At 38.9% G+C, this 14,824-nt stretch overlaps 1 protein-coding gene across 4 annotated transcripts in view; it reads left to right on the top strand.

The window, feature by feature from the left end:
• Positions 1–512: 512 nt before the first annotated feature.
• The window catches only part of nrg2a (neuregulin 2a), a 98,967-nt gene continuing 84,655 nt past the window's right edge, over positions 513–14,824 (top strand). For all 4 annotated transcript variants that reach the window (XM_053479297.1, XM_053479295.1, XM_053479298.1 and 1 more), the window contains exon 1: positions 513–1,017. In XM_053479297.1, the coding sequence (XP_053335272.1) occupies positions 513–1,017 (505 nt within the window). The remainder of the gene's footprint in view (positions 1,018–14,824) is intronic.

Below are 14,824 nucleotides of genomic sequence, written 5' to 3'. Positions count from 1 at the left end.
GCGCTGAATGTGTTGTTGGTGCGGGGAGGATTACTGCACGTTTCTCCCGCTCAGTCCGCGCCACATTGGAGAAGCGGACAGAGACGGGCCACGAGGGACACGATGGGACCAGTTTACAGCTGGAGGCATTAATAACCCTGGCTTTGTCGTTCAGGAAGTGGATTTAATGGTTTTACTTTGAGCAGACATCGATCGTGCACCGCAGCATTTCACGTCCGTTTCTCCCTGCAGTGAGTGATACAGAGGCATCAGTGCCGATAAGCGCGCTCACTACACTACTGCAATTTTTGGGGGGCAAAGATAGACTGCGGATACTTGCTATATATGGCTGTGTAGCTTCCATGGAGGAGGGCCAATCCCCGCAATTCGTTGCATTTTTTCTCACAATGCGTTTTATCCGAATGTACTTGGGAGATTTTTAGCCCAAAGCTGTTCCACTATCTGCTGTCTCCTCTCCAATTGCAAGATTATCGGGAGGGGGAAAAACAACCCAGCATCGCATCCCCGATGGCATGGACACTTCCGCAGGGTCTGCCGCGCCGCCGTGCTACCGGAGCCCGTTCGCAGCCCGCCCGAGCCCGCGCCGAGCCAAAGCAGGCGGCATGAGGCTCGAGCCGGTGCCCTTCTCCATGCTGGTCATCGGGGTCGCGTTCGCGTGCCACTCCCCGAGCCCGAGCTCGTTGCGGGAGCGCGCCCGCCACTCCGCCGTGGTGATCGAGGGCCGCGTGCAGTCGGCGCCCCACAACGCGTCAGGCGCCGAGCCCTACCGGGTGGACGTCAAGGTGCTGGATGTGTGGCCGCGGCACAGCGGCGGCCTGGAGCGCGAGCAGCTCGTCACCGTGCGCGAGCTGGGCCCGACGAGCGGGCCGTGCGCGCGCGTGCTCAACGACCACCGGTACATCTTCTTCATGGACCCCACCGACGAGCCCCTGGTGTTCAGGGCGTCGTACGCGCCCCTCGAAGCCAGCGGCAAGGATCTGAAAAAAGACGTCGGGAAGATCTTGTGTGAGGACTGCGGTAAGTTTGGCTCGAGCCGGCCAATTAATAATAGATAAGGTTTCGTGGTCATATGCCTATAGTCAGTCTTCCACAAGAATATCTGTTTGAATGCCCAAGTATGTCTGCTGCATTGCTTTTCGTAGAATAATTCAACACAACTACATGGACATATTCACTTACATTTACGCACTAGATATAAACCTACAGTATATAGATATGTATGGAGATATACCAGATCGTTAAAGACTTCTGATATACAACAGTGTATTAAAATTCAGACTGAGACCCAGACTGAAATCTCTTGCTGTTAGTAGCATGAATTCAAAGTCGGAGTTGGAAAAGAGAAAATTTTAGCCAAAGCTATAATGTCACAGCTCTGAGGATGAGCAGACCACAGAAATGTAATGTGGTATTGAATAGGAACGAGTTGGATTTTATAATCTTTTAAGCTACCCTGACTTGTTATCTAATCCGATTTCTCAAAGTGCTACCATGTCCGTTCATAACTAAGATTGGTGTCTGTTTCTGTTTTGGTGACACTGATGCTGAGCAGATGTAAAGCTTTCTTGACGCATTTCAGCTTGAAGATTTTGCTTGGTTCAAATGTTGCTTGTACTGCTGAAAAAAAAAAACAGCTGCATTTTTCTCCATTGCAGTGGTCCCTTCTGCCCAGATGGTGGGCCGGGTCCTCTGCAGAAAGGATTTCTGGGCCCTGTGCTCTCTTCTCTATGTCTAGGCCTGGACATTTAAAGTGAACTTCCTGTCTTCGCTGTCCAGGGTGCTACATTTGACCACTCTTTCCTTCTTATAGCACTACTCTTTAAGGCTGGTTAATCAGAGCATATCCTTTAAAACAAAAGAAGCAAATGTGATGTATTAAACATATTGTTAAGTCATCTTAAAAAAAAAAAACTACATAGCCCAAAGTATAGTAGTACAGTTTTCAAGGCGCACATAGATTTATGGATAAATTGGGCTAGATTTCATGCATATGTAAGCCTGCTCTAAATGACTTTGCACTTTCTGTCCATCCAGTCTGCTCACAAGTTACTATGAGGTAACTTCATAGTGACTTGTTGCATTTTTTTAACTGGATCAATTAAAGTTCTGTAAACTAATCAGTACATCAGGTAATTCACTCATCTTCATCTAGTTCAGGGTAAAAAAATGAATCCAGAGTCGATCACAGGAACACTGGACTTTCACACACTCATTTACACTTTGGAGCAATTAATGGTATATGATATGAGTTTTTTTCTGAAGTGACATGCATTTTGGATTCTTTATTAGTTTAATAAAACCACACAGCACAGTTTTGCTATCTGGAGTGAAAGCGTTTTTTCAGTTGTACCATCTCTATCTAGTATTAGAAAAGTGAGCATTTTAAATAGTGCCAATTAAAAGCAAAGCATATATTAAGAAGTGTTACATTTAAACATGTGTTTTATTAACACCTCACCACACAGCATAAAGCATTTTTAATTGCTTTATTCAGGTTGCGCACAGCAAAGTAATACCATACTGAGGAACAGTGACATCTGGAACACCAGGAATAAGAAGCACACAAAGCATTAATCATGCATCATTCACACTAACAGACTAACATCCTGACAAGATTTCAAAAATCTGGATAGATATCAAAATGTTCCAATTTATACTCACATCCTCTTGTGTTCCTCAAAAGCTATTTATATAGTTAACATTTCTTAGCTTCTTAAAGGGAATCTACCTGCAGCAATGACACTTCTATATGGAAGCTTCTATGTAGATCCTTTAACAGATAATCTGTTATACAATAGTAATATTTGTTATGCTTTATTGGGGAAGTTAGTTGACTTCAGGAAAATGTGAATTGTTGTTTGAAAATTAATTCAGAATTCACTTTTGGCCATACTTTGTTTAAGCAAAACAATCAATATTAAGGTGGTGCAACAGGTAATCTTTGGGTCAATCCTGAGCTCAGGTTTTTGTTCATACAAAGTTTTGCCTGTGTCCATGTGGGCTTCCTGTGTGTTCTCTGGTTTCCTCCAAAAATACCTGCAAGTGATTGCACTGACTTTGCTAAATTGCCCCAGCATGCCCGAGAGAAGTGTGTATAGTGGCAGCTTTCTATCTATGTGCATTGCCCTCATTCACATTCATGGTGATTTAACAAACAATCCCAAGTGTTCTGTTGTTTTTATGCAACAGTTTTCAGATTAAGGGAAAAGGAATGCCTAATTATTATTTTTTTAATTCAAATACCAATCTACATAGTCATCTACTTTCTCTGAAAAAGTCATTCCACCACAAGTGACATGCTGATAGACACCATTTACATTTAAATATGTAGCTGTTACATACTGGTAACAAAAATACTAGGAATATTTCCTAAAAAAATTAAGTGAATTGAAGTTCAAATTCTATGTTAAATAAGAGCATAAAAGAAATAAACATAGCTAAAATACATGCATTTATTAATCATGTTAAGAGTGTAAAACAATGAAAGACAGTATGGAAGATTTTTTTAACATCAATCACTATAAGAAAAAAGTTAAATATTCTAAAAACTATAAATCGCATCACTACAGCTGGCCTTATAATAATATAATATCCACAACACAGTTTTATGTTGTTTTGTTCTGCGTTGATGCTAGTCGGAGGTGGGTTATTTCCTTCATTATTGAGGTGCATTAACACTAGTTAGAGGTGCATTATCACTATTCAGAAGTGGGTAAACACTATTCTGGTAGAGTAGTCGGAGGTGGGTAAACATTGGTCAGAGGTGGGTACACAATATGCGTTTAGCCTATAGCCCCGTCCATATTTTCTTCATAATTTCACAATTATTTTTCTATTCTTCCTTGGCTCTTTATCAATTGATTTGTACATTCACCTATTCATTTCTTTCAGCACCACTTTAACCTTTTTTAGCCATGATTCTGGCAACATGACATGACATCACTGTTCAAATGTTATTTTATAATTTATTAATTTCCATAATTAAAATTTTTGCAATCTGGACAATCATTTGATACATATGAAGATAATAATAATAATAATAATAATAATAATAATAATAATAATGAGATATCATGTAGTAGCACAAATAATAAAATTTCTGCACTATTGACCAGAAGGTGATGAATTAATAACCACAGCACCGCTGTCCTTAACTCTTATTGTTAAACTATATACTGGGATTGGATTCTGTCTCATGGTAAAATCAAGGTTGTAGTCACTTTTCTCAGGTTATTGCTTACCGCAAATACTGTAGAACAGGATATTTTATTAAGTGGTAGGGGTGAAAATGTCCAAACAGATGTGGATTTGGAGAAACTTAACTGTTTTTCCACCTACAGGTTGAGTCTGTTTTCTGTTCTGTATCCTGCTTGTGTTGTGGATATTTTTTTTTTTTTTTTTTTGATAATGGCATTCTGTAGACACAGGGCAAATCTTTGAGTATTTTGTTTTCTTACAGGGTTGATATTATAGAGAAGACAGCATCTCAACTCTCTTTTTTATTCTTTGTTTATTTTAATGTTCTTATCAGATAAACCTTCAGTATTTAGGAGTAATAGAATTGTAATGTTGCAAATGGAACCAGAACGAAGACTTTGTTCCATATTGTTTTCCAAACCATCATCTCTATTAACAAAGATCGCAGCTGTTACGAAGTAACAAATTCCCAGATTACCCTATAGCAAGTTCTCACTGACATGACACAAAGACAAGAATAACTGTTGATTGACATGCCCTTGGGGAAGGACATATTTTTTCTTTGTGTCTGGGTTACTTGATTTTAATTGTTTTTACCATTTAAAGAAGCTCCAGGAGCTTGTGAAGTCTGTGGAGCTTGAGCTTGTGGACAAGCTGCTTGTGTAGCTTTTGTGTAGGGTCTATGAGAAAGGAATGCGTATGAGGAACTAATTGCTGTATATTCTCTTGAGATTGCAATGACAGGGCCCCGGGGAACTGCTAATATATGTCATTAATCTGTCTTGAGAATGCAAGCAAGAGAAAGATATTTAAGAGAGACTTCATGTAAAGTCAATATTGCATTGCCTACAGTAAGGGACTGAAATATATAAGAAATTAATGGATGGTGTGAGTCGTCAGAGACCGTTTCGAGAAGATGCAGTAGGCACTTAATCTGGACCTAATTGAGCTCTGTCAGTATAAGGGCATCCTCCTGTTAAATTAGATTGCAGCTGATTTCTTAAAGTGCGTCATTTGTGCCGAGCACTAATGTCCTAAATGTTAAGAAAAATAGACTTTTTAGGTCATTAATTGTTGTTACCTCACGAATAATATAGAGTAAGTAGAAGTAGAAGAGTTAGTGGACTGATCAGTTGAAAAATGGGAAAAGATCAGGTGATCTTTTCCAATCTTTACCTGTTCAGTTTTTGTACAGTTTATCTGTGTTTACTGTAGTTTCAGATTCCTCTTCCTCACTTCTTGAAGCAGAGGGAACCTGATGTTGTCATTTGCTGTTGTAGTCCATATTTCTCAAGGTTCAACGTATTGTGCATTCTGAGACGCTTTTCTGCTCACCTTGGTTGTTTGGAGATATTTGAGTTATTTTGTCCTTCCTGTCTGGCTGTCCTAGATGTCCTTTAGGTTTTTCACCATTCTGTGCAACTCTGGAGACTTTTTGTGTGAAAATCCAAGGTGATCAGCAGCTTCTGAAATAATCAAACCGGAACTTCTGGTACCAACAATCCTGCTATGTGCAAAGTTCTCGAAATCATTCCCTTCCAGTTTTGAGGTTCACTATGGCTTGTATCTGCACAATTTAATCCACTGTACTGATGCTACACTGTTGGCTGCTTGGATAATTGCATTAAAGTGGCAGGTGTGTAATAGAATAAGACAAACCGCAACTGATTGAGTCAATAGGAACAAGTTAACATAGATATCCAGCACAAGGTATTTTTTTCAACTTATCTCAGCCAAAAAACTTTTATTTAGTTCAGTTAGTTAGCGTAAACATCAAATCATTCATGTGTTTTTACTAAAACACAGAAGTGTTTAATAAGGCACAGTGGCGAAGTGGTGGCCTCACACCTCCAGAGACCCACCTTCAGGTCTGTGTGCATGGAGATTGCATGTTCTCCCCATGCTTGGTGGGGTTCCTCCAGGTTCTCCGGTTTCCTCCCACAGTTCATAGTGTGTATAGAAAGCTTGTGCTCTGGATGGACTGGCACCACATCCAGGGTGTTCACTGCCTAGCACCCCAAGTCCTCTAGGATAGGCTTCAGGTGCTCTGTGATCCTGTACAGAATAAGCAGTATAGGGAATGAGTAAGTGAGAGTGAGTAGTGTTGAATATGTAAATCTGATTTGTCAGAATGTGAATGATTCATTTTGAACAAGAGCATGTCTGAGAGAAATGTTGACTCTAAGTCAAATCACAGGTCTATATGAATGAACCCATTCTAAGGCATTATTACTAATACTGAAAAACATAATTACATTTCCATAGTGACAACACCCTCACAGAGAATTGTCCAAGAGACAATGTACTTAGGACTACTCTAAGGATAATAATAATAATAATAATAATAAATGGAATAAAAATTGATAATTTTAAGTGGAACAAGGTTTTTGTTTAAGATTTATGTCAATCAGTGTTCAGCCACAGAAAATTATTTATAATCATAGTATTATGGTAAAATCATTGCAAACGTTGCATTTAAAAATATATATATATTTTATTATACAGTACAAGAATAGTACAATTAATTTTTTTTCTTTACATGTCCCAACTTGTTAGGAAGCTGGTAAAAGAGTGCAAGGTCAGGGTAAAGGTCAAAGGTCAAACCAATGAGCCAATTAGTGGCAGCTTGTCATTGCAACTCATGACCTTCTGACCCGCAGCTGAGTCTACAACCACAGACTCATCCAATGATTAAGAGTAAAATTAAGAGTACTGTGTCCTACAGAGACTTAATGGCACTTGTCCAAGGCTCCGGGATGAGTAATTCATGATGTGTAATGCACTTCATGGTGATTCTGAAATGAGTCTTGAGATCAGATCTATCGTCATTCTAAGGGAACCTAGCTTGTTTTATCCCTGGGGCTACTTTGGATGTGCTCATGTTCAGTCATGCATACCATAACTCTCTTTGAAATGGGGCTTGAGATGCTGTTCTTTGGAATTGCTGCGTGAGGGCCGTGCTGTGGCTCGACTGCAGAATACTCAACAAGGGCTACGTATTGATCCTGCTCATGCATGATGACGAATGTTTGTAGAGATTGTTCACTAGCCTCCTCTGGAGATGGATTCATACACTGCATGCGTTCACGAGGGGTGTGCTCGTGTTGTTTAATGCATGGCCACGCTGATATAAGATGTATGACAGGACAGGACACATGTTTCATTTCCAGAGTGCAAATTACTGGGAAACTGATTTGTTTGTATGTGAGAGGCCATGTTGTGAGATAAACATATTTTCGACCTCATCACAAATAACATAATTAATATCTCTTGAAGTGCAAAATTAATATCCAAAACCCACCCCATTAATATACACCGCCAATTAGGAGCATGGTTACTCCTGCCCCAATGGAGCTCTAGTAGTGCTTTATGCACCTAACATTTTAACTACAAGGTGTAATAATAATACTAAGGAAGTTGAGTGGGGTAGTGTGCAATCTGCCTCACAATTGTATAAAAGTAAGAACAAAACAGAGCACTAGGTTATATCGGTCATATATAGTATAATATAATAGATCTTTTTTTAATCGTTGAACACTTAAGATGTTCAGGATTGTGAACAAGGACTATACAGTGATTATCGTTGTTGATTACTGTTGTTGCCTTACTCTCCCTCACTCATTCACTATGCTATTTATCCCATACAAGACTGCATGATGCCCTAAAACGGGTGCCAATCCGTCACCGGGCACACAAGCACACACATATACCACATGGAATTTGGAAACACCAATTAGCTTAACCTAGATCTCTTTGGACAGTGTGAGAAACTCACCAAGCATGAGAAGAACATGCAACCTACACCAACAAAGAGAAAGCATGCAAACTCTATGCACACAATCTCAAGGCAGGAATCGAACCCTCAACCCTGGAGGTATGTGGCCACGATTCCAACCACTACACCACATGATGTTGAACATCTGATTAGAAGTATCTGGCTCTGCCCCACCTATCCAGAAAAAAAAAAACAGCTTCCACTGCCTCTAAACATGTTTTGTTCCATTCTATGAAGAAAACTGTTGAGTTTAAATGAAACTTTTTATGTCACTCCTGTCACTCCTCCACAATCCTGTATACCTAGACCCCCCCTTCTCTCTCTCTTTCTCTCTCTCTCTCTTTCTCATCCCACAATGTCTCTAGCAACTATGGGTTTACATGCTGTCTTCTCCAACCCCCCATACTGAGCATTTGATATAAGCATTGAGCAGTAGCCAGGCTCTGTTCCCAGTAATTCTAATGATTAACATAAAAACATAAAATACTAAATACTAGAAATATTATAAACTGAGCACCAACATCAGGTTGTGGTAAAACATTTGGATGTCCAAGTGCTGCCCTTGTGAATATAAAATATGTTCAATTTAGGCAGCAGGATGGTGTAGTTGGTTAGCACTGTTTTTGCACACCTCCAGAGTCGAGGGTTTGACGGGTTTGATGGCATAGTGCTATTCTCCCTGTGCTTGGTGGGTTTCCTGCCGCATTCCAAAGACATGCACTATAGGCTAATTGCCGTTTCCGAATTCCCCAGAGTGTGTGTGCTCTGCGATGCATTGGCACTAGTGGGTGTGCCCTGCCTTGTGCTCAAAGTCTCGTAGGATAGGCTCCAGACCCCTCTGACCCTGTACAGGATAAGCAGTATTGAAGATGAATGAATGGATGTTTTAAATGATGTGAGATGGTTACGCAGCTTTTGTTTAGTTATTTTTGGTTAACGTTATCAATTTGTCCTGACTCCTGTGTAGTTTTATTTCTGCATATAAGTACATAACAATAAGTCTTGGCTGTTATACATTTTTCAGCTCCGCACCCCGACCATGAAGTTTGTCAAGACGTGGATACAAAGTAATCTCTGCCAAATATTACAACCCTTGTTCCATGCTAAAATTCAAATCCAAATCCAAAGTTCAGCCGAGACTCTATGACACGTTGGCCCTAGGAAGTCCCACTAGGCTAAAGTGAACTGGTCTCTTACTAAGGTACAAAGTTAACTCTTTTCTCTTTCTAGTTCCAGTTGGCCATACGGTTAGTTCTATGCACCTCAATTTTGATTTAAGAAACAAATAATGTGGAAAAAAACACCCTAAGTATCCCTTTAATAACTTAAAGTAAGTTCCATAATCACATAAATGGATACAAAATGACCAGACACAAACACAAAAAAAGATTACGGTGCACATGTTGAAAGAAAAGACTGTTTCTATTGATTTATAGTTATTTAAATGACAAATTGCTTTAAGACCATTGCCTTCTAAACGTTAATGTTTAGTGTAACGGTATCCAGTATTGTACTGTAGAATATATTATTGTTTAATACATGGCCTTGATTACATACATCTTTATAAATACCAAAATATTAATATTGTTTCATAATAACTGCATAATCAAGTCACTATAAAAATCTATGTAAGGTATAATAAACATTTAAACTGAATCAACTTCCCTCCATTGAAGAAGTAGCTTCCTCTTAAACCTTCAATTAGGAAAGTCTACAGGGTTTTACAAAACACATGCTTCTCCTAATCATACTGTTTAGCATGTCAGCGTATTAGCTTAGGAAGAGCAGCAATGGCTTTGATCAGGAGGAAGCGGGAATTGGAAAATTCCCTTAAATCCTTAAGGTCTGGTGAAAGTGAGCAGTTCGACTTCCTGGAAATTTACGAGTCTGACAGTCAGTGATCTAATCCTTCTGTGTCAGTCAGTAGGGCGAGACAAAAACAGAAAGACACACATGATGAAGACAAAATGAAAAAATACGTTTTAGACACACCCCTTTAATATTTATATTCAATCAGTCTTGTTTCATTTGGTTAGATTATATTGGCAAGCTTTTGTTTCATTATAAGCCACCATGAGTTCCTTAAAGGTTCCGTATTTTACTATTTTTTAACAAATTTACATAGGTCTCAGTGGCCCCCCAAAGTGTGTCTGTTAATGATCTAGATGAAATGGCTGGAATATTTCACTCCTCTTTCAAACATGCCATTTCAGTTTCTATAGAAATGAACTAGTTCTATGCCGTGCCATGCCAGGGGAGGGTATCTTCTTCTATGAGGTCACATTAGGGGGGAAATCCAATTGGCTTTTACAATACAAAAATAAAGGAAGGAGAAAAAACAAGGAATGTTTTCACACTTACACACCTATCTGAATGTCTACAAATACATAAATAAATAAATTTTACATGATAGCCCCACTTTATTAATTAACCCTTTAATCAATTAGACACCGAAACGCAACACACCCAAGTTTTAGGTAATGTTGTCAAAAATGTATCGCATCAAGACGCCACCATAACAGATTATATGAATGTTTTGTCTCATTACCCCCTTAGTGAGTTTTAGGCTAACAGCCTCTTTAACAACCTAACTAACTGTGACCTTCTTCGTCCCAAAACGTACTCTTTTATCACACAGCATTAGCTAATGAAGAAGAAAGGGGTAACACAGGCAGCCGTGTGTTTGATGGCACAGACTGAAGGTTTTACTTGGATTAAATGTGGGGAGTTTTAATCCGGCATTTACAGGTTTTGTAGCAGTGGCAGTAAATTACTTTCATGATGCGGAAGGTACTTTATCACCGCAGCTAAATGAGTAGTACTTCTGCTGGAAACGAGTTGCACGTTCGCGATTGTTTTTAGCTTTACGTGCCCTGTCATGTTTGAAATGTGACCATTGATTTTCCAGTCAGCATTTTCTTTGCGTGTGATCTGGCTGAGTGCTATTTTAACAGATCCACTTCGAGCTCGCGTTCTGAAGACCTCTGCGGTCAACAGTGACTTCTCGGTTTACTCCCTCTGGAGCTGGAATGGAGCCGTTTTACATTATCCTTACACTGCACACAGATAATGGGTGCTGTTATTAATTGCAAGTTTTATTTCCAAGTGGTATTCCATCCAAAGTGGTGTGTTATTGCACCTCTAAAAGACGGTAATGTTCCCGTTTAAACAAGCAGCCGAACGTAATAGCCCACAATCTAATGCTACTCCAAACCTATGAATCATGGTGACTACTACTACAGTCAGGAACATTTCTCACCTCCATTATGAATCTATACAATGAGAACACATTTTCAATTGGAAAGCGACTGACTCGTAAACGTATGACTAACTGATCTAAGGAGTTTTCGGAAAATAATGCTTATCTAAACAGTCACATTGAATTATGCAAACTGGAGAGATCCAGTGGAGCTAATGTTGCTGCAGCCTCTGGAAATCCAGGCTTACATTATATAATTTATTGGCAACAAGGGTGATGATCTTTACTCTGCAGCGTGGGAATTATTCATCTTCAATATTACTGACAGCATTTAACATAGTGGGAATCCACTGATGGACGAAACCACGTTGGGTGTAAATTCAGAAGTCATGACTGAATTAGAGGCTGATTTTAAAACTGAAGGTCGCTGCCATTAAATCATGCCATGTGATATCAATATGCAAAACACACACAAAAAAAAAATCCAAGTTCAAAACCACAAACGCAATTTATTTTAAAATATCATTAAGCAGCTCCCCATTTTGAGTAGTCACTACCTGTGTTTTTGATTTCTTCTACTCATGTTTAGGTGCGCCGCTGTAGATCACAGACATTCCAACCCCTGCCGGAAGTTCCTGGAGCCTCCCGCATATTAATAGCAGCTCCCTGGTATATGCATAATATCCCAGAAATCGATTTTTTTTTCTTTTTGAGAAGCAAGAGAGGGAGAGCACACATGTTCATACTAATTCCTCTAACTTCCCCTTTGTGCTAAGTTAACCTTTCCTTTTTTTATTGTGCGGTGCTTTACTGTACATTCAACCTCTCTCTCGCCCCATCAGTCCAATTTACTGTCCTGCAGCACCATGGGCACGGGCCATGAGTCATCAAAAAAAGCAACAATACAAAATGCACTTCACCACAAAGTACTTCAAAGTGAACCCTACCCATAATATCAGTGAAAATAATGGCAGTTTTGCTCACTGCATTGTTTACCACCATGATTTTTTAAGTTGCCCGTGATGGGTTTAATGGCTGTAAAAGACATTATAGTTTAAGAGCACCTTTAATTAATTAGCATTTGATAGCTAGGATTATTTGAACTATGATGGGTGTCAAACAAGGACTTCACGTCTGAAACACTGGCCTCCCAGGAACTCCAAATCATGACCATCAGATGTGTTTTCTAACATAATATATACAATGTCTATACTGACACCTGAGCTTGGGACTGAAGCAAAGGGTGCACTGAGTTGTGTAAACCTGAGTGGCTGGGTTTAATGGCACAAAAATGTTTTACTTTTAAATGTAGACAAGCATTAAAAATAATATTAATTTAAGGTTTTATGCTGAAAATGTAACTTTTATTCCTTTTATTTTTGGAATGAGAATCAGTGCTTATCTAACCTGGTGGCAACATATACAAAAGCCCAAGTTAGCTAAATATACTGTGGCAAGTGTGAAAAGTAAGGAAATTGACCTCAACATTCATTTATGTACCAGTGTACTGAGAGGATTTAAAGCCTATCCCAGGGAGTTTAGGGCACCCATTCATATATTATGGGCAATTTGGAAACACCAATTGCATGTCCTTGGATGCAGGAAATCGACATAGCATGGGTAGAGGATGCAACCTCCACGCAAACAGACTAAAGTTGGAACCCCAACAATGAAGATATGAAGCAACAGTGTTTACCACTGAGCCACTCTCCCCCCTTAACCTCAATATGATTTTTTTTAAATTTGATGAAGATCATACATTGGGGCAGTGTAGCCTCGGGATGTTGAGGCTCTGGGTCGCTGATCAGAGGGATTCGAGCCCCACTACTACCAGATCGCCACACTTGGTTCTTTGGTTCCCCCCTGAAAACAGAAAATGGGAGGGCTCCAACAACAAGGGCACCTAGCCTAAAATCTGTGCCAGATATTGCAGATCAAATAATCCATTGTGGCCACCACTAAATAAAAAGTGACCCAAATCCCAAGTAAGAAAAAAATGGAGCCTATATTTTGTACCAAATAAAGGAAATCATCATTATATGCCAGCTTTAATTATCCCAGCAATTTAAAAAAAGATATTGATATAAAAATGGACTTGGATGGCGATAACATTAACCACATTGTGTAGCGTCGGTCCAGACGACAAACTGGCATGCTTCTTTATATTTTTTTCTGCATTTATGAAACTGATTGGAATGAAATAAATATGTTTGTTTGCTGATCTGAGACTATTTGATTATTTTGTAGCAGACAGTTATTGGCTGAATGAGAAAATATATAAGTAATAAGTACTTAGAATGGATAAAAGATTTAAGGAGTAAAAATGTAAAATATAATTTAAAAAGTGGTCTTCATTGCAATAACATTTTAATAAAGTAATATCTGGCAAAATAACACAGTATAGTAGCATAGTACAATCAAGGAATCGTTTTCTATCTGGTTTATTAGCCACCATAGTTTTGTATTAGTGCACTGCTGCCAGTCAATAATCACTCAAATCAAATGTCAAAATGATAACTCCAAAATCTATCTCTTAATGGGCCTCAAATTGGCCCATTGCTTTAGCCAAGGATCAGAAAGGAGCCATTTTAAAGCATCTATTGGAAACGACCTTGTTGAATTACAATAGCAGCAAAGCGCTTGTCTGTCAGTTGTGTAATAAATCTGATGATGAGTTTTTGTGGCTAGGTCTGTGGGGAGTAGAGCAGCTATATAGGGGTTATAAGGGATTAGAGGCTACACTCAGGCAAGCTTGTATAATGCCCTGTAATTGACAAGCTGTAAATTCTCAGCAGTAACTATAACACTGGTGGAATGTTCACATGCGAGCGCATTACCACAGTACCTGCTTGAGAAACAGCATGAAATCATTTCTTCTTAAATTATGGAAATCAATCATTCTATTCATACGTATACATATCCATATACTGGCACACACTTGAGTGGTGAGTTTATTGGCTTGAAATTAAAAGTTCGTTATTTAGTTATGCAAAACGGCTTTTGTTTTTTTCCAAAGAACACTATAAGTATTATATTTTAATTAATATTCATACCGATGCAAATTTTTATCAAAACTCATTGAGTGTTATACAGTTTGTTCTATTCTGTATGCTCCATTTAATGCTATATATATAAAAAAGAATTATAGTATTAGAATGTATTTGTACTCTGATTTATTGTGGGTAGACCTTCTTTTTCTGATTCGATAAAACAATAGAGGAATGCATCACATTGACCACATAGAGGCAGTATATGAACAGGATTTTGTCCAGCCCCAAAAACATTCCAAAAAAAGAAAGTGCGTGTGAGCCCTGCTGTAAACGAGTGACAGTGTTACTTTCATCAGAAGGATTTACTTTCAGTTTAATCCATTCAAACCACATGTAATAATGCGCATTGCTGGAGTTTAAGCTATTCTTCTTCCCAGATGGAACATGTTTAGAAGTTTTGCTACAAAGAAAATTGCAACACAGCACGCATGTTTTATTTTATGATGGCATCTCTGTGATCTAACTGCGAGACCCTTGGGGCTAGTTTAACTACCTTAATGAGTGATAGTCTAGAAATAAACAGCGAGGGTCAGTTGTAGGATTTCTTGGTAAATCTGAGGCTAGATCTGAGTTTTGAAGTTTTTAACAGTTCAAATTCTGTAG

This window comes from Clarias gariepinus, chromosome 19 (assembly GCF_024256425.1).
Source record: "Clarias gariepinus isolate MV-2021 ecotype Netherlands chromosome 19, CGAR_prim_01v2, whole genome shotgun sequence".
NCBI lineage: Eukaryota > Metazoa > Chordata > Actinopteri > Siluriformes > Clariidae > Clarias > Clarias gariepinus.
This window is presented reverse-complemented; position numbering and strand designations above follow the sequence as displayed.